Below are 20,361 nucleotides of genomic sequence, written 5' to 3'. Positions count from 1 at the left end.
TTAAAAATAAATTTTAAAAAAACACCAAAATATCTTCTGGATATTTTTTTCTGTGCATACAAACTGTCTTTGAGGATTGAAAGAAATCTCACGCTGACATAGAGTGCTTCCTACATGCTCAGAGCTAATGCTCTAAATGAATGATCTCATTTAGTCCTTACGACAGCACTATAAAGTAGGTACCATCATTATCTCCATCTCCGGGCAGAGAATGGGGGAGCCAGGATTCTGAACTGGGGCAGTTGAAATTTCAGAGCCATTTGTCTTCATCCCTGTGCCACAAGTTCCTGTGTAAGAAAAGAAACCTGTGTCAGGGCTGGCTCGGAAACACCATTAAACAGCCTGGTAGCTGGCCTCTCCATCCTACGTTCATTAGTGTCTGAGTCACAGCTCCTGTCCTCAGCTCTGGACTTCTCTCTACAGCTCTGCTTCTCACTGTGTGTTCCAAGAACCAGCCGCCTGGGCATCACCTGAGTGCTTGTCAGAAATTCAGTGTCTCAGGCCCAACCCCAGTCTTTCTGAATGAGACCCTGTATTCACAGGCTGTCCCGGAGATGTAGCCGCCCACCCAGTAGGAGAAGCCTGGCTCTACAGTATTGTGAAAACCTTGGATCAGTCTCGCTCTACCTGCTGCTCCACTGTCCCCTTCCCCAGAGAACCCCACCTCCTGTGGCCAAGCAGTGTTAATAGGAGGGATGCAAAGCCACCTGGCCCAACCCTTCAGTGGTGGCGAGGCTCTTCCACCGTCAAAGTTCTGCCAGCCACTGGCTGCAGAGAAAGGTAAATCTTGCTGAACTGCCCAAGGCCACGCTAACCTTTAATTACGCCGTTATTGTCTGTCTCCCCACAGGTAGTGTTATGCCCGCAGTTACCGCGGTGCCCTGGCTGGAAACAGCTTGCAGATTTCCTGACAGCATTAACGGAAGTTTTGCAAATTGATTTGGGGAGATTAGGTGGAGAGAGGCTGACGTGACTTGACATGAAGCCCATTCTAAGCGACTCAGATCCTCCTGTCCTTGATCCCTGCCCAGGGCAAGGGGAAAGAGTGGGCATCAGGAGACCCAGGTTCCAGGGCTGGCTCTGCTGCGGTGGACCTGTGTCCTCGAGCCTGCCACTTTGTATCTGAGCCTCGTCTTTAAAATGAGCAGGCTGAGCTCATCTAGGCTCGCCAACGGCTCCTCCCAGGTTGAACGGCTCCAATTTCGGAGTCTCAGCAGCTGTCGGAACGGCTTTGTTCTCGGAGAGGACGAACTTCCTTCCCTCCTTTTCCTCATCCGTTCATTCCCTCACCTCCTCAGTACACACGACTAGAACCGCACGAGGCTCTGCAGCCGGCACTCGGGACTCAGGCAGGAGTTAGCTGCTTTGGGCTGCACAGTCACCCTCAGGAAAGCCAAAGCCAAGCTGTGCTCACCGTGGACTGGACCAGTTTGGCCTCAGGTTCAGACCACACTGGCCCCGGCTCCAGCATCCCTTCTGCTCCGAGACCCGGAGGAGGGAGAGGACCAGAAGAGGCAGTGAGGTAGGGCAGAAAGGGAAGTGGCCTTGGCACCAGGGGCCTGGCTTCTGGACCCAGCTCTGGCTGTAACGGTTACGTGACCTTGGACAAGTCACTTGCTATTTCTAGAGTCTTCTTCTCTAGGATATGGGGGAAATGCAGATAATGATAATTCCTGTTCTGTCTTGCAATGGGGAGTAATTGAAAAGAATGCCACTTGTGAACCCAAGGGCCTTTTGCATGGGGATGCGGGAGAAGGATTATTCAGGATTATGCCAGGGAGCGGCCCTGCCCATTTCCAAGAAATCCAGCCAGGGGGCAGAGTTCCCAGGGGGCCAGGCCTTGGCTGAAATCTCGACCACCCCTGTCCCCATCTCATGAGTGACTGTGACCACAAAGCTTTTAAAATATTCCCAGGGAGACACACAGGGTAGGGACAAGGCGGAAATGGACCCAGGACAGAAGGAAGCGGAGTCAGAGCAAGGATGAAGAACGGGGCTCTGCCCCACTCCCTGTGGGTGGTCCCGAGTGGGGGGACTGGATCCTCCAGTGTATCCCCATCTTTAAACCACCCCATTGCAGGAATCAAGGACCCATCCCGACTCCATATCCCAGCAAGGGGATGTGACTGACTTGGGGAAGTGGACCTGGCCCACACACAGTCCGGGTAGTTAGGAGACAACTTGGGCCTCCAGGCTGTTGGCATGCTCAAGGGGTATTCCTCTAAACTGGGCTTCCACGACATCTCTGCCCCTGCTTCCCTCTAGCTTTCAGCTTTGCTCCCCTGTCCCACTGTGTACCACAGCCTCTGTGTCTTCATCCTCTCTAAAAGGCTGGCTTAAATTTTGCCCGACACCAAAGTCCCTGACACCAGACAGAGCCTCTGGCACCTAAAGGCTCTCCATGGCCCCACCCCCTCCATCATCACTGCCACCAGCAGCAAGAAGGGTTTATGGGCCTGGGTTTGATTCTAAAAATAAGTTTTCAATTAAAGTTGAGAGGTGTGAGAGAATGCTGCCTCGGGCAGGCAGCCCCTCTCAGAGGCTTCCTCTCCACAGATGGTTTGTAGCATTTTTAATTAATGAGAGATGTGCAGATGGGGACCCTTAATAGCCTGCCGCAAAATGTAGAGGCTGGGGAGAGGTGGAGCAGAGCTGGCCAGTGCAGACTCTGAGCCAGGAAGTGCTATCCAGGTTGGAGACGGGAGCCCTGCCCTTAGTCCCTTCTCTCCACGGCCAGGCCAGCCCAGCATGCAGCACCACGCCAGCCCTGGGGATGAGAAAGCCTTGCACCTCGGGTTCTTTGGCCCCCACCCCAGCACACAGGAAAGGAAGGCACGTGGAAGGGCAAGCGGCTCTGTACAAACTAGAAGGACATGAAGGGCCTCTGCACAACTTGCTTCAGGATATTTTATGTCCCTCTCATCTGAACGCCCCTTCTCCCCAGATCGACATCTTGAGCAAGTCTTTTAATGTCTCTGAGCCTTAATATTCTCACAGGGGAGATAAGGATTGGAGAATCATAAGCCTACAGGCTTGAAAGAATCATAGAGTCCAAATTATTCCACCCCCAGGGCTGGAATACCTACCAAATCTCTCCTGCCAAGAGGTGGCCTGAAAAAAAAAAGAGGTGGCCTGGTCACCAAGGCCAAGGCCCCACTTCCTCCAAGCGTCACACAGCATCCAGTTTTACACACAGTCACCTCCGATATAAAAGTCGACCTTACGATAAGGTGGACTCTGCCTCCCTAAGTATGATAGTTGTGGAAAATTAAGAAGGAGACATGGTATATGAAGTTGCTTTGCAAACCAACTGTAACTATCTTTAATTATGAGAAAAGATGATCTGGGGCCAGAAGCAAAGTAGGGGGGTCAGCCAACACAGGGTCCCCAAACAGCACCGCAAGCCTTGCTACAGAAGCCCACCAGGCGATAACTCACCACCCACTAATCCACCTCAGATACCTCTTGGGCTCAACAAATGGGAAAGCAGCCACATAAAGTGTGCCTAGGTCAGCACTAACTAGCCATCACTAGATTAACAAAGATTGCTGGAGCTCCTACCCTGTGCCAAGGACTGTTCTAAGCACTGAAGATTCAGCTGGGAACAGAAAGCATCTTCCATTCTGGTGCAAGGGAGGTGAACAATGGACAAATTAGCATTTTATTTCAATCTCAGGAGGGGATGTGTAGTCTGAAGTTAAAGCAGACAATACAGAGCATGGCGGGAGGCAAGGTACTTCTTTATTTTAGCAATTTTTTTTAATGTTTTTTTTTTGGCTGCAGCTGGGTCTTTGTTGCTGCTCGAGCTTTTCTCCAGTTGCACAAGCAGGGGCTCCTCTCCGTTGCAGTGTGTGGACTTCTCATTGCTGTGGCTTCTCTGGGTTCAGAGCACAGGCTCTAGGGCATGGAGGCTTTGGAAGTTGCAGCAGGTGGGCTCAGTAGTTGTGGCTTCCAGGCTCCAGAGCACAGGCTCAACAGCTGTGCTGCACGGGCTTAGTTGCTCCACGGCATGTGGGATTTTCCCAGACCAGGGAAGAAGGTGTCTTCTGCATTCGCAGGTGGATTCTTGACCACCGAGCCACCAGAGAAGTCCAAGGCAGGGCACTTCTTTAAAAAAGGAAGTATAATTAAATTAAGTGAGGGAGCAGCTAGGCAAGGGTCTGGGGGAGGAGTGTTCTAGGCTGAGAAAAAGCCAGGTCCCCAAGACGGAAACAAGCTTGACAGGAGGAGCAGGAAGGAGGCTGGTGTGGCTGGGACGAGGTGGAGGGGCTGGGGAGGGTGAGAGAGGCGGCAGAAGAGGCGGGTGGAGATGTGTGATGTATGGCCTCTGATGTCACTGTGACGGTGGGTGGGGGCAGAGGATACAGGAGCCCCTCCTTGTCAGGAGTCTTCCTCCCAGTCCAGCCACAGCAATGCCCTCCCACTCCCAAGCTCATGCTTTGCATGTGCTTAAGATTCTGCGGGGACAAGGAGGTGGCAAACTATTTGTCATCCACTGGGGCATCACCAAAGAGAAGCGGAATGGTGAGGGCGAGCTGACTGGACGGCTGCAAGGACCGAGGAAGAGGTGCTTCATCATTCATGAGGGACAGGGGATGTGAATTTCAGTGGGGAAGGGAAAAAATAAAAAACATTAAAAAAAGTAGACAAAGTAGGCTGAGAGAAAGAGAATGCCAAATAATGACAGCAGCTAACACCATGTGCCAGGCACTCTCTTCTTAAAACTTCAGTCTTTTCGCCTTCCAAACAATCCAATAGGTGCTATTTTATGATTCCCATTTTACAGACGAGGAAACTGAGGCACAGAGCAGTTCACTTAGAGTCAACCTGTCGAGTGAGACAGCCAAGACTCAACCCAGGCAAGCTGGCTTCAGAGTCCACCCTCGTTAGCTCTGCAGAAACAGAACAAAGATGGCATGAAGAGAAGCAGCCTGAGTGAGGAGGAGGGAACCTCAGGGGACAAATTTTGCCTCATACTATTTCCTCCCCATAAAAGTCAATGGTGAGGCTACCCATTCAGTGCTTGGGAATTTAACAAAGTGCTTTCATATTTGATCCAAAATGACTATGAAGTAGTTACTATCATCCTCCCCAATTTACAGATAAGGACACTAAGACTCAAGAGGTTAAGTAACCTTAACTAGGAAGTGGTAAAGCCAAAATTCAAATACAAGGTTTGCCTGACTCCAAATCCCATGCTCTTTCATTCACCCAAAAAGCATTTACCAACATTGTAAAGTGGCAGGCACTGGACCAAGCATTCAGACGTGGGAAAGACAATGCCTTTGGGAGGATCCCTTAGTTAGTGACCCCTGTCTCCTACACTCTATGCTCAGCCCCTCTCTATGAATAAAGGACATTCATCTTATTCCTGGCTAAAGCACTCTAGAGCCAGGGGGAGAGACGGAAAGAACACTCATGAGCTCATCTCTGTGCTTGGTACTTTCAGGGGTGACATCACTGAGCCCTCCATCAGCTCAGCAGGGGAAGATGTGGCTAGGACCGCTTTGCCTACCCAGAGTCTCTCATGCTTCCCTACCTCTCATCATGAGAACAATGGTCTTATCTAGAGTGCCTAACTAAACACAACATTTCAAAGTTTTATTCCAACTAGGTGGAGCCATAAGACTAAGCTGTGGCTAACAAACTACAGAGGGGGGACTTCTGGAAAGGCTCCACAAAACAATGACAGACTCATGAGGTGGGCTCTTTGCACCCTTTCTCCTTTTTCTTCTGTTTCCTGTTCTGAACTGGTTAAAATCCCAGCAGACATCACAGATCATAAAGGCAACTTTAAAAATGGAAATCACATGCACACAATTGTGGAGCAAAAAAAATTATGGGCCTGGATCCCAGAGGATACTCAGTTCAATTTAGTTGCTCAGTCGCGTCCGACTCTTTGGGACCCCATGAATTGCAGCACGCCAGGCCTCCCTGTCTATCACCAATTCCCAGAGTCCACCCAAACCTATGTCCATTGAGTCGGTGATGCCATCCAACCATCTCATCCTCTGTCGTCCCCTTCTCCTCCTGCCCCCAATCCCTCCCAGCATCAGGGTCTTTTCAAAAGAGTCAGCTCTTTGCATCAGGTGGCCAAAGTATTGGAGTTTCAGCTTCAACATCAGTCCTACCAATGAACACCCTTAGAATCCTACCAATGAACAAGTCCTACCAATGAACACCTACCAATGAACATTCCTTAGAGGATACTGCTGCTGCTAAGTCACTTCAGTCGTGTCCGACTCTGTGCGACCCCACAGACGGCAGCCCACCAGGCTCCCCATCCCTGGGATTCTCCAGGCAAGAACACTGGAGTGGATTGCCATTTCCTTCTCCAATGCATGAAGGTGAAAAGTGAAAGTGAAGTAGCTCAGTCGTGTCCGACTCTCAGCGACCCCATGGACTGCAGCCTACCAGGCTCCTCTGTCCATGGGATTTTCCAGGCAAGAGTACTGGAGTGGGTTGCCATTGTCTTCTCCATTAGAGGATACTAAGGACCCACTATTCAAGCCCTGAGCTCCCTGTTTTCAAGACATAAACTTCTACATGGCTAAAGTTACTTATTTCAGTTGCTGGAAGTCAAGGGCATGTCTTAACAGATACAGTAGTCATTACCATCATCCCATATGGAAACTGAAGCTGGCAGTTTGCTCCAAATCCCACAGCTAAGCAAGGGAAAGAAGCAGCTTTCAAACTTGAATTTGCGTGGTTTCAAAAGTCACAATTCTCCCATCCCTTTGGTAAGAGCCTGCTCACTCTAATTCATGAGAAGGCACAAGCAATGCAGTAGAGAGGTTTTTTAATTATTTATTTGGTTGTGTTGGTTCTTCTTTGCTTTACTCAGGGTTTTCTCTAGCTGCAGAGAGTGGGGGCTACTCTCCAGCTGTGGTGCAGGGGCTTCTCATGGCAGTGGCTTCTTCTGTTGCAGAGCATAGGTTTGACAGGTGTGGCACACAGGCTTAGTTGCTCTGTGGCATGAGGAATCTTCCAGAATTCTTAACCACTGGACCACCAAGGAAGTCCACAGTAGAGTTCCAAACAGCACAACCTCTACATCCCCTGCTCTGGTCTTAAGGACGCCCACCAGAGCAGACTGTCTTCCTCCCCACTTACGCACTCTAGTAGATCAATTAACTCTATACCAGACAGCAGACAGATTTATCTCCCAAGTAACATCTCGTCTGCCTCCAAGACCCAAGTTGCCAGGCCTTTTCAGGACTCCTGGGAAAAAGTCCCCTAAACTCATTCTTGTGCAGACTTGACAATGTGCTCTAAGTTACAACTTGTGTATATTAATTCCTTAGAATTTCCTAGATGTCAGATAATGATGTCTGTGAATAAACATAGTTCTACTTCTTCCTTGGCAATCTGGATGCCTTTTATTTCGTTTTCTTGTCTACATGCACTAGCTAAACCTTAGTGATATGATGAGTCAATGAGGTGAGAGTGGACATCCTTGCTTAGCTTTGTTCCTGATCTTAGGTGGAAAGCATTCAGGCTTTAAACCATTAACTGTGTTGTTTCCTGTGGGTTTTTTTTAACAGGTGCCTTTTATCAGGTTAAGGATCTTCGCTTCCACTCTAAGTTTACTGAATCGTATCATGAATTTTGTAAATGATTTTTTGTGTGCATGTTGAGGTGACTGTGGGTTTTGTCCTTATCCTACTAATATGGAGTATTACATTCACTGATCTAAGGGTATCAAAACAACCTTTCATGCCTGGGATAAACCCCAGTTGGTCATAGTGTATAATCTTTTTTATGTGACGTTGGATTTGGCTTGCTAATATTTTATTGAGGACTTTTGCTCAGATATTCTTCTGCAGTTTTCTTAGATATCGGGAATATTGCTGTGTTGGAGATCCCCAAGACCACCCCCACCCAGGTTCAACGATTCACTAGGAAGATTCAAAGGGCTCAGCAGTCATACTCACAGCTATAATTTATTACAGAAACAGGATACAAAGCAACATCAGCAAAGGAAAAGACGTATGGGATTAAGTCCAGAAGAAGCCAAGTGCAAGTTTTCAAGGACCTTCTCAGTGGAGTCAGACAGAACGCTCTTAATTCTCCCAGCAAGAAACTGTGACAACACCTGTGAAATGTTGCCAACCAGGAAAGCTCATTAGGGACTTGGTATCCAGAGTTTTTATTAGAGTCTGGTCATATGGGCGTCTGGTGCCTGACACATACCCAAACTCCAGATTCTCAGAGGAAGGCAAACATTAAGCCGTCCTGCTGACAGTTAAGGCACAGTGAGCCTCTCTTATCAGTTAGGGCAGTGGGATATTCCTCAAATCCAAGGTACCAGATGCCAGCCAAGGACCTACTGTGGAGGCCTTTCAAAGGACAGGCGTCAGGCCTGCCATGTTAACTCTTGTCTGCACATTCGTATTTATAACAAAAACCCAGAAAGCAGATAATGCTTAATACAAAAGAATTCAATGCTAATGTTGGAATTTCAGCCACAGGAGGTCAGGAGGTTTGAGTATCATAATGTTCTTGGTGCCATGAATTCCACACTCCTTTAGCTTACCCACATGAAAGTGGAAAGTTCAAGCCTGTGTCTCTGGAACATTCCATCCGAACTGACAGAAAAAGGCCTCTCAGATCATGTTGTACAGTGTTTGGGGAGAAATACTTTCCCGGCACTGTAGGGAAAAATGGATTTACAGGCCTGTGGTCTTTCAGCAACATTAGTCTCCCACCCCCTTGCCCAGAGCTGCCCAAGTTTCATCAGTCAGAGTCTGGGGTAGAGATTCAGGTGTGCCCAAGGGGAAACAGGAGAGTAAACACTTATTTGGCACCCTCTTTGGCATGTGGTCAGGCATCCAACCCACCTCCAGGGAGCATGATCCTGGTCCTACAGACAAAGCGACGCTGACCACTTACTGAGTTCACTGGCTACAACCAGACACATGCAGGATGATCCTGCACTAGTCGATTTTACTCTATGTGTGTCACAAACTGTACCTCTAACCCTTCTCTGATGCATATCATTGATGGTCATAAAGAAAAAAATAAAATGGCTAAGCAGTTGTTAAGCACAAAGTATGAAACGAACAGTCTGTGAAGCAATTTGCACAAACTTATCCCCACAACAGTCCTGTAAGATAGGAACAATATTATCCCCTTTTAAAGATGGAAAAACTGAGGTTAGGTAACTGGCCCCCGGTCACACAGCAGATAGGTAGCAGAGATGGAGTAAGATCCCATGCACTCTGTCTCCCAAGCCAGCATGCTTAACTGCCAACACAACCCCACTTCACAAAGACAACACCATGACCTGGGGGTTTCCAACACTGTCCTCCCCGCAGGATAGCCTGTCACATCCTCTGACTGGGACTGGGGAGAGGCAGCAAGAGCACTAGTTGGGGCTGAAGTTTAGTGAAGACAAAGCATACAAGCAATGATGCACAGTGAGCGGATCATAGACAGTTCAAGCTTCCTTCAGTGGGACCACCTTCCAGAGGACCTCTGGATGCAGGGGCATTCTTGGCTGTCACAAAGAATGGGGGTATACCAGCCATTAGTGCCCAGGTGCCAAGAATGTGAGACATTCCACAGTGGATAGAATAACAATACAGTAAACAGAGCCTCCCAGACGCCAACAGCACTGTCACTAACAAACACAGTGCAGCAAACCGGCTCTTGTACGCAGCTCCAGAGAGACAGAAGGAGGAATGGGAAAGATCCTCTGAAGCTCACTGCTTTTAAAGCCTTACTGTATGCATCCTGAGCTTTTGTGAAGCACCTGCCAGGCAAGCATATGGCCCAAACCTGTTCCTCAACCTCACATCAAGATTTATCTCCAAGGTATGGAGAGGAGCCAGATTCAGGCCCACAGGCTATTTGTCCAACAAGACACTTGGCTCCATCCTGGCCCAGGCAATGAGTAGACACAGGGCTATGCCAGCTGACTCTTGGACTAAGCAACCGAGAATTGTTGAGAAAGTCCCAGAAGGAAGGAGACTGCGGTCATTGTTCATTGTGATTTGTCAGCAGCTCAGTTCTGTACTGTCAAGGACTCTGCTGAGCATGGAGAAGGTAGCAAGTCAGGTCATGAGAAAACAATTCTGACCATCTGTGGGCTCTAGGAAAATACCAGCACCCTGGTACTTCCCTTCCCTCTCTGTCCTCTAACAAAATGCCCCTCAGTAAAGGCTCCAATTCAGGTCCCAGAGTCTCCTTTTTAAAGAAAGGCTCATGTTCATGAAATAACTAAAGATCAGCATAGTTAAGAATCCACAATCAAGTTCATGTTGCAAGGCAACCTGTATAAATAGCTTAGGAGCATATGTTTGTTTTTCACTAAAGCAGTAAATCAGTGATTTTCTAAACACAACAACACTGATCTTCCAGTTTCCTATCTCGGTCCCTTTCCTATGTGGCCTAAACATCTGACCAGGTAAAGTATGATCGAAGATTACATCTAATTTATGAGACACTTGGTTTCCAGGTTGAAAAGCTTAAAGACTTCAATCTAGAATAGGATAAGGAAAGCACAGCTATTTACAGAATCACTGGGGATGTCCCTAATGATTATACCCTTGTTCCCCTAGATCTCGTTGACAATTATATGGGCAGCTGTAAAGGAAGAGTGAATGAATTGTTACAAGGCCTTAATACTTGGCAATATTAAACTGAATTATGTTCAACAGCCAAAACCCTGGGATGACAGTGGTATTGTGGGAGGGCAGTAATGTATGACTATCAGACAGGATCAAAACATAAAGCAATACTGATGACAGCAATAAAGTGATCTCAAAGAAACAGTATTGTCATGGAAAGGACAGTAAAATAATATATAGGTAGGAAACAAACTGTTAGTGGGAGAATGGCAGGCAGGGGGATAACAGTTCTTGGCTCATGATTCTTTAAGTGAAAGTCAGAGATTCATGAAACAAACTTAGGATAAAGTCTTTTTTATTTTTAATGGAAGTGTTATGAATTTTTTATGTACTCAAAAGTTGGCTATTCTCCAAAAGAGAAAATTAGTTAAATAATCTGCATTAAAAATAGCTAGGCCTGGCAGTTGTAACACAAAGCAGATTTAGCCAATTTGGACAACCCTCCACCTCACCCTCAATTCACAGACACAGAAAAATGCCATATAAAATGCAGCATATTTAAAGCCACATGGCTTATTATGAGAGACCACTTCATACGCATCGTGTGTGCTCAGTCGTTTGGTCGTATGCGACTCTTTGCAAGCCACCAGGCTCCTCTTGCCTATGGAATTTTTCAAGCAAGCATACTGGAGTGGGTTGCCATTTTCCTCCTCCAAGCGATCTTCTCAACTCAGGGATCGAACCCGCATCTCTTTTACCTCCTGCATTCACAGGCAGAGTCTTTACCACTAGTGCCACCTGGGAAGCCTTCTTACTCATTAGGATGGTTATTATTTTTTAAAATCAAACAAAAAATGGTGTTAGGGAGGATGTAGAAAAATTAAGACTGTTTTTTAAAAAAATCAACTCTACTTCAATTAATAATTTTGAAACAAAGGAAAATATATGGTAGTTCCTCAAAAAATTAAACACAGATTATCAAATGATCTAAAATTTTCACTTCTAGGTATACATCAAAAAGATGAAAATAAGGATACAGATACTTACATACACGTGTTTATAGAAGCATCATTCACAATAATCAAAAGGTGGAAGCTGGACTTCCCTCATGGTGCAGTGGACAAGAATCCGCCTGCCAATACAGGTGACACAGTTTCGACCCCTGGTCTGGGAAGATTCCACATGCCCTGGAGCAACTAAGCCCATGAGCCACAACTACTGAGCCCATGCTCTAAAGCCCTCGAGTGACAACTACTGAGCCCTTGTGCTGCAACTACGGAAGCCTGTGAGCCTAGAGCCTGTGCTCGGCAACAAGAGAAGACACAGCAATGAGAAGTCAGCAGACCACAACTAGAGAGACGCCCTGCATGCCTCAACTAAGACCCACGAAGTCAAATACATAAATAAATTACTACTCAATAGCTGAGGGCAATTAAAACCTTTAGAGGGAAGAAAAACTGAGAATATTACTAGCAGATTTGCACTAGGACTGGGATATACACCAGAAAGAAGGAACATGAACCCAGCTGGAAGGGCACAGTTGCAAGAAAGAATAGTAAACAAAGAAACAAATTGAAAACAAATGGAAAATATAAACAGAAACTGTTTTATTGTTGTATAAAACAATAATTATTATTATTATGACTAATTCAGGGGATTTAAAAGACAAAATGGAATTAAAATATTGAATAAGAACACAGGGTAAACAAGAGGGAATGACTATATTTAAAATGTTTTAAAGACTCTGTATTGTTGGGGGAGCAGAGAGTTATTAACTATATTAAGTTAACAAGTTAAAATTTTTAAAGTAATAAATAAGATATATCATTTCCAAACTGGCAGAGGGGAAAGAGGGATTAATAAACTAAATTGAAAAATCTGGTCAATCCAATAGAAGGTAGTAAAGGAGAAAAAGCATTAAAAAGGACAAATAGAAAGTATTAAAATTGTATGGTAGAAGTAAATTCAGTACATCAGTAATCATAAAATATTAACTAAACTTTCCAGTTAAAAGAAATGTCAGACTGAACTGATTAAAATAATAAAAATATAGCTATAGGCTGTTTTTAGAGACATTCTTCTCAAAACAAAGTACTTCAATTAAAATAAACAATTTTTTTAAATCAACTATACTTCAATTCATATTTTTTTAATAAATAAAAACAAAGAAAGTAAACAGACACTAGAAAAATCTCACCCTCTCTCAACTCCAACCCACCAGCCCCACCATACCAAAAGAGGCAGCATCTCTAGAGTAACACATAAAGGGTAAACGCATCATTTTATAGAAGATTTCCTTTAAAATATAAATTATAAAAACAAGACTCAAAAGGAAATAGAAAACTCAAAGACCTAAAGCGATGAAGAAAATTTTATCAGGAGTCAAAAATCTATCCCTCCCATTTAAAAAACTACTGGATCGCTTCTCGGCCTTTTGGCTAAGATCAAGTGTAAAAAACTACTGGGCTAAGACCAAGCTGTCAAGAAAGAGATAACCCTCCATCTTACTGACTCAGACTGTTTCAAAGAAAAGAAAAAGAAGAACAATTCTCCATCTCATTTTATGAGGCTAGTATGTCACTGATACCAAAATCGGACAAGGATAGTGAGCAAGTAAAATTATAGACCGATCTTGCTTATGAATACATACAAAAAACTAAATAAATATTAGTATCAAGTCCAGCAATATATAAAATGTTAATACTATATTTCACCACATCAGAAATGTCACTGATTGTAAGATATACCATTACTTTTATACTAAGAAAGAAAAATCCTGTCACTTCAACCATAACATAATGCTTTCTTATCACCAACATTTTATTTTATACTCACTGAAGGAGTTTTTTAGACTTATTTACACTTACTTTTATTATCTATCACTCTTATACATTCATAATAAGGAAAATATAAGCAAGATAAATAACATTAAGATCTTCATATTGGAGTCCAACTCTTCTAAATCACATTTCAACTCAAAGGCTTTCATATTTATTCTTGCCATCAAGAGCGGGTGGTATGTAATATTTCATAAAATAGTTTCTGTATTTTCTTCTAAGCCTCTGAAGAATATTCAGAAAGTTTTGCTGCTGAAATTTTCTTTACCAGAAGTTAACAACAGAAAGTTTTCAGGCAACAATTAAGACTCCTATTCTTTCCTCAAATGGTTGTTAACTAAAACTACTCAAAGTATCACCAACTTTGATGGACATGAGTTTGAGCAAGCTCCAGGAGTTGGTGATGGGGAAGTTGGTGACAGGGAAGCCTGGTGTGCTGCAGTTGATAGGGTCGCAAAGAGTCGGATACAACTGACCAACTGAACAAACTGGTAACCAAGTTCAAGCAAGAGTAATTAGAAGATGCCACTGACTGTAAAACATATTCTAATTACAGAAATGTTAAAATGTAAAACATCTGCATCTTAGAATCAACAAACATGATCAAACATCACAATCAAAAAGGATTTATCTCAGGAATACAAGAATAGGTTAACATTAGGAAACTTATTAAACAAGCAGGCTTGCTTAGCAACAAAACCATGCAACAGAAGCATAGGACATGCCCCAAAACACTAAAACAATGGTGGCATGAGACCCACACATCCTGTCCTGTGAGCTCAGTAAGTTCATGATCCCTAGGACATGCTCTGCACACATGAAAAGCAGTGATTTGTGGGCCTAGTTTGACAATGTAGGAACAAGAAAACACCCCTGCTCAACCTGGAGGAGGAACTGATGATGGCAGCACATCTACTCAAGAAAGACAAAGAAGTTCTTCTCCACCGCCCCCCCACTTTTCTTTTGATTATAAAACTGCAGCCCAGTGAATTCATGGGGTGTGGCATTTCTCACCTGCCCGCTTGTAAGCCTCACAAGTGTCCTATTCTAATAAATCACTTATCTATCAAAAAAAAAAGAATGAAAACAACTCAAAGCATGATGAAAATCATTCGATAAAACTCAACAATCACAACGTTTTTAAAAAACCTCTTATCAAAACAGAAATACAAAGGAATAGTCTTAACTTTACACAGCAGACTACCTGCCAAGATTTCATAGCAAAAACAAAACGAACAAAAAACAGTAAAATGCTAGAAACATCCCCTTTAAATGCAAGAACAGGATAAACGTAATTGCCATCATTGCCTCTATTCAATATTATACAAAGTCTTAGGCAGCTCAATAAAACAGGAAAATAGTAGAGATAATACAAGAAGTGGAAAAGAAAAAAGAACTAACCTGTTATGATCAACCCAGGTAATCCATAAAAAACTACAGACAAACTATTGCACTAATAAGATAGTTCAGCAAGGTTATGAAATACAAAAGCCAATATATTAAAGCCCACAGAAGGCCCACAGTATAGCAATGTACAATTAAAAATATAATTTTTATAAAATATGGTATCTATAATAGCTTGTAAAAATACATAGGAATAAACTTAACCAGAGATGTAATGCATTTTTACAGGAAACACTTAGAGCTTCATGAAAACATTTACTAAAATTAAAAAAAAAAAATGAAGCAGTTAGTAAGATATAAGAGTGAAAAGGTTGGCTTGAAGCTCAACATTCAGAAAACAAAGATCATGGCATCTGGTCCCATCAGTTCAGTTCAGTTCAGTTCAGTCGCTCAGTCATGTCCGACTCTCCGCGACCCCATGAATCACAGCACGCCAGGCCTCCCTGTCCATCACCAACTCCCGGAGTTCACTCAAACTCATGTCCACAGAGTCGGTGATGCCATCCAGCCATCTCATTCTCTGTCATCCCCTTCTCCTCCCGCCCCCAACCTTTCCCAGCATCGGAGTCTTTTCCAGTGAGTCAACTCATCGCATGAGGTGGCCAAAGTATTGTAGTTTCAGCTTCAGCATCAGTCCCTCCAATGAACACCCAGGATCGATCAGATGGAAAAACAGTGGAAACAGTGTCAGACTTTATTTTTTTGGGCTCCAAAATCACTGCAGATGCTGACTGCAGCCAGGAAATTAAAAGACGCTTACTCCTTGGAAGGAAAGTTATGACCGACTTTGATAGTATATTAAAAAGCAGAGACATTACTTTGCCAACAAAGGTCTGTCTAGTCAAGGCTATGGTTTTTCCCGTGGTCATGTATGGATGTGAGAGTTGGACTGTGAAGAAAGCTGATCGCTGAAGAATTGATACTTTTGAACTGTGGTGTTGGAGAAGACTCTTGAGAGTCCCTTGGACTGCAAGGAGATCCAACCAGTCCATTCTAAAGGAGATCAGTCCTGGGTGTTCATTGGAAGGACTGATGCTGAAGCTGAAACTGCAATACTTTGGCCACCTCATGTGACAAGTTGACTCACTGGAAAAGACTCTGATGCTGGGAAAGGTTGGGGGCGGGAGGAGAAGGGGACGACCGAGAATGAGATGGCTGGATGGCATCACCGACGCTGTGGACATGAGTTTGAGTGAACTCCAGGAGTTGGTGATGGACAGGGAGGCCTGGCGTGCTGTGATTCATGGGGTCGCAGAGAGTCGGACACGACTGAGCGACTGAACTGAACTGAACTGAACTGAAAGTGATATAAAATATTTATGAGTGGGAAGAATACATATATTTCTACCTGATATAAACTATAAAGTCACTGAGGTTCTAAAATTCTAATCAAAACATACAACAGATAACAAGCTGATCCTAAAAGAGCGAAAACAGATCTAGGAATAGCCAAAAGAATTTTGAAGAAAATAAAGAAGGGATTGGTAAACTCACCCTACCATACATCAAGACTTTTTATAATGTTTTAAGAATTAAAACAACATGGTATTGATATAATAACAATTACTAGACCAATGGAACAAAATATTTAAATGAGAAACAAAAACCCAAAAGGTAATTCAGTCAAATGGAAGGCAAAGGACACTGGTATATATTCACAAATCAGCAGGTATAAGAACACTTGGTTAACAATATGGGGGGAAGAAATGGTTCCATAACATATACCACAGAATACAAAAATAAATTCCAGATGAATTAAAAGCCAAAATGTGATTAAACTTTTAAAACTGATGAAATATAAGAAAACACTATGAAGCAGTAAAGAATTTTTTGTAGAAGCACAAAAAATATAAACTAAAAAGAAAAAATGATAAATTTCAGTATATAAAAGTATGTGTACCAAATTCTTTTGTATACTTTTCAAAAGTGAAAAAGTTTCAATCTGGGAGAAAATATTGTGAAAAATAGATAGATAATCTAATTCCAGAAAAACAAATCCAAAAAAATAAAATGGGCAATAATATGAATAGATAACGTTATAGAACTGAAAATGGTCAAAATATTCATGAAAACATGTTCAATTTCACTAATAATCAAGGCAATTGCTATTACGAGGGAATATAATTTCATATTCTTCAGATTGGCAAAAATTTGAAGTTTAAAAATACCAAGACTTGGCAAGGCTGTAGGGACATGGAACTAAACAGGTGAGAATGTAAACTGGTATAACCACTTAGTAAATATAAAGATGAAGAGCTCTAAACCCCAGCTCCATTTCTAGGTATAATCACTACAAACACTCTCACATGTGAGTCCAAGGAGACATGTACACAAAAATTCAATGCTATGATGTTTAAATGATGTAAAATTGCTGCTGTTGTTTAGTCGCTAAGTCGTGTCCAACTCTTTTGCAATCCCAAGGACTCTAGACCACCAGGCCCCTCAATCCATGGGATTTCCCAGGCTAGAATACTGGAGGGGGTTGCCATTTCCTCCTCCAGGTAATCTTCAGGACCCAGGGATAGAACCTTTGTCTCCTTCATTGCAGGCAGGATTCTTTACCACTGAGCCACCAGGGAAGCCCTGATGTAAACTTAGAAATAATCAAAAGGTCCATTGATGTATAAATACATTATAGTACAGACATATACTGGAATACTCAGAAACAGCTAAAATGAAGTGAATGGATGAATGAAAGCATAAATTTCAAAAGTGTAGCTATTAACTTGCAAAGATACTGACAACACATCAAGTGGAGGAGAAAAACAGACTATAAGACTACATGCTTTCAAGTAAGGCATCAAATGGTTAAATGAACTTTGCCCTGCATGCACTAATAGGCCAACGTTCCATTAATGCACCTGCCATATTTTAATCTCATCAACTTGCATCCATGGACAGACATTAACCAAAATAATAAAAACTACAATATATTAATTCTAATATTTTGAATAAGAAAGAGATTGCAATAATACTGATATATTCAAAGCCAAAAAAAAATTCCCAGCATTGGTGCCAACAATCCCAACCTTTCCAGATGAGACTTGTTCGATCTAATCATCCAGTCAGAGAGGCACCAGAGCTATTAATAGAACAGTGGTGTAAGTTGCTGGTCATACACACCAAAGAGCAAGGTAAAATCTAATAAAACCATACTGAGAATAAACTTTCAGGGATCAGTAAAGCAGAGCTATACTCACAAAATGATGTCATATTTATTAGAGGAAAGAGTGGCAGCAGGAAGTTACTGGAGCAATTTTGAGAGAACAAAACATTTTTCTCTGAGATTCTCTGACAAACTGGAAATTGACTTGTGTGCTCTAAAACCTGTGCTCCATATTTTCTTCATTAAGAGTTGCCCAAAAGGTGCAAGAATGAGAACAGATTATATTTTATGGAAACTGCAAGAGCATATTAAAAGAAAATTGTTTCCTCTACTCACAACATTTGAAACCAAATGTGTGGGGGTTTTCCCACACCAACTAATTCTCCAGCTCTCCAGATACAGCTGAGTGTCCTACAATTCAATTCTGACACTACCTACCAAGATGTGGCAGAGACTCCACAGGTTAAGGGCTCAGTTCCACAGTACCACCCCCTACCTCAGACACCAATCAACAAGCAGTGGGTCCACATGTTACTCACACTTCTGTCCAACTTCTGTTCCCATAATCCCCTCCATCTCAGGGTTGATAATTTGCTAAGGCAGCTCACAAAACTCAGGGAACACTTAATTACACTTACCAGTTTATTACAAAGGATATTATAAAGAATATAAACAGCCAGATGCAGAGGTATATATGGCGAGGTCCATAAGCATCCTGAGTACAGGAGCTGGGTCTTCATGGATCAAGCTGGGTATGCACCACCCTCCCAGCACACGGATATTTTCACCAACCTCTCCAAAAGCTCTTTATGAGGTTCTCCAAACCCCACAGTTTAGGGATTAGTCTATAGAAGCTTCATCATGTAGGTATAATTGATTAGTAACTCAATCTCTAGCCCCTTTCCCTTCCGTCCTAGGGCAGGGAGGCTTAAAGTCCTAACCCTCTGATTACATGGTTGGTTCCTCTGGTAATCAGCCCCCAGCCTGAAGCTATCTAGGGGCCCGTCAAGACTCATCTCATTAGCACACAAAAAGCACTCTTATGTTCCAGAGATTTCAAGGGTCTTAGAAGATCTTAGGAACCAGGGACCAAGACTAAATATTATAATAAAAAATGTTCCTATCACCCCCATTACTTAGGAAATTACAAAGGTTTTAGCAGATCTTGTGCCAGGAACCAGGGATAAAGAGCAAATATGTTTTTCTTGTTATATCAAAATATCATACATACAATAAAGGGTAGGGAGTTAGAACTTCTAAGGGAAAACTATTTTCGTCAATATTTCTTTCCTGTGAAAATATTTCTTATGTTCTTTATACCTTGATGAAATACTTTTGAGACTTCTAAGACCAACAAATATAAACTGCATTTATTGTGTAAAAATTAAGAATGGCTCAGGCTCCATAATGGGAATTGGATGTAAGATGTGCTAAGTCTCAGCTTCTAGAAGAGTTGATTTTGAACTCAGTCACCCTTTGAGAGAAGACATACCAGCTCGCATAATTTCGTCAACCAGGAGAATGTTGGTGGCAATCACAGTGCTGAGGGAAAAGATGACAGGGTGAGTAAAACTCACCAACCCACTCTTATCTTCCCCCCCAGAAATCTCCAGCTACTACTGAAGGCACTTTGTTCTGCAATGATGTTGTTGTGAGATAAGATAAAGGCATTATAAAGACTCATATTGAAACACCTATGTTGTCATATGTGAAACGAATCACTAGTTCAGGGTCAATGCATGTTATAGGATGCTCGGAGCAGGCATGCGGGGATGACCCAGAGGGAGGATAAAGGGAGGAGGGAGGTGGGAGAGGGGTTCAGGAGGGGGAACTTATGTAAACCCGGGGCAAATTCATATCAATGTATGGCAAAACCAACCAATATAATATTGTAAAATAATTTGCCTCCAATAAAAAATAAATTAATTACCTAAAAAAAAAAAGACTCATATTATAATTCCATCTCCTTTGCTGATAAAGTGGAAGCCTAATTTTATATTCCAGCAAAACTGAGCTCATTTTTAGCACATCATTTGATTTTTTTCCCACTATGCATGTGGTACTATTTCAGTAAACTTCCTTCCTCTCCCTCTCCAATAAACAGTAAGATTAACATTTCCTATAACTTACACAGTTAGAACTAAAATGTAAAAGGGACTGGAAAATGACAGAAGCTAGTTTTAATAACTGGATACCGTGCCTTTTCACCATTTTCTGCTGTAGCATGGCAAAAATAATAGAAAAATCTTAACGTTAACAATTATGTCCCTAAAAGTCTTTCTCTTCTTATTAATACAAACTTACCAGGAGTGAAGAAGTTGTTTTTTCACACAATAATTATCCCACACTCCTGCATCTGCTGCTACCATTGGCTCACCTGCAAGGCAAAAGCAATTTCAATACTGCAATCTTGACATATTCTGTTAATACTGACTATATATTC

At 42.9% G+C, this 20,361-nt stretch overlaps 1 protein-coding gene across 3 annotated transcripts in view; it reads right to left on the bottom strand.

The window, feature by feature from the left end:
- Nucleotides 1-3,727: 3,727 nt before the first annotated feature.
- CCT6B (chaperonin containing TCP1 subunit 6B) overlaps nucleotides 3,728-20,361 on the bottom strand; it is a 53,421-nt gene continuing 36,787 nt past the window's right edge. For 2 of the 3 annotated variants that reach the window (XM_055401182.2, XM_088828684.1), the window contains 2 exons: nucleotides 20,223-20,295; nucleotides 19,054-19,460 (listed from right to left, as the gene is read on the bottom strand). In XM_055401182.2, coding sequence (XP_055257157.2) covers nucleotides 19,388-19,460; nucleotides 20,223-20,295 — 146 coding nt within the window. In that variant the 3' untranslated portion in view covers nucleotides 19,054-19,387. Of the gene's footprint in view, nucleotides 4,108-19,053; nucleotides 19,461-20,222; nucleotides 20,296-20,361 lie in introns of those variants that run through there. The other variant, XM_055401186.2, reaches the window with a different exon arrangement.

Source organism: Moschus berezovskii, chromosome 20, assembly GCF_049115385.1.
Source record: "Moschus berezovskii isolate FMDL1 chromosome 20, NW_MosBer_1.0, whole genome shotgun sequence".
In the NCBI taxonomy this organism is placed as follows: Eukaryota; Metazoa; Chordata; class Mammalia; order Artiodactyla; family Moschidae; genus Moschus; species Moschus berezovskii.
The sequence above is the reverse complement of the archived record's forward strand: the minus strand, read 5'-3'. Positions and strand labels throughout refer to the sequence as shown.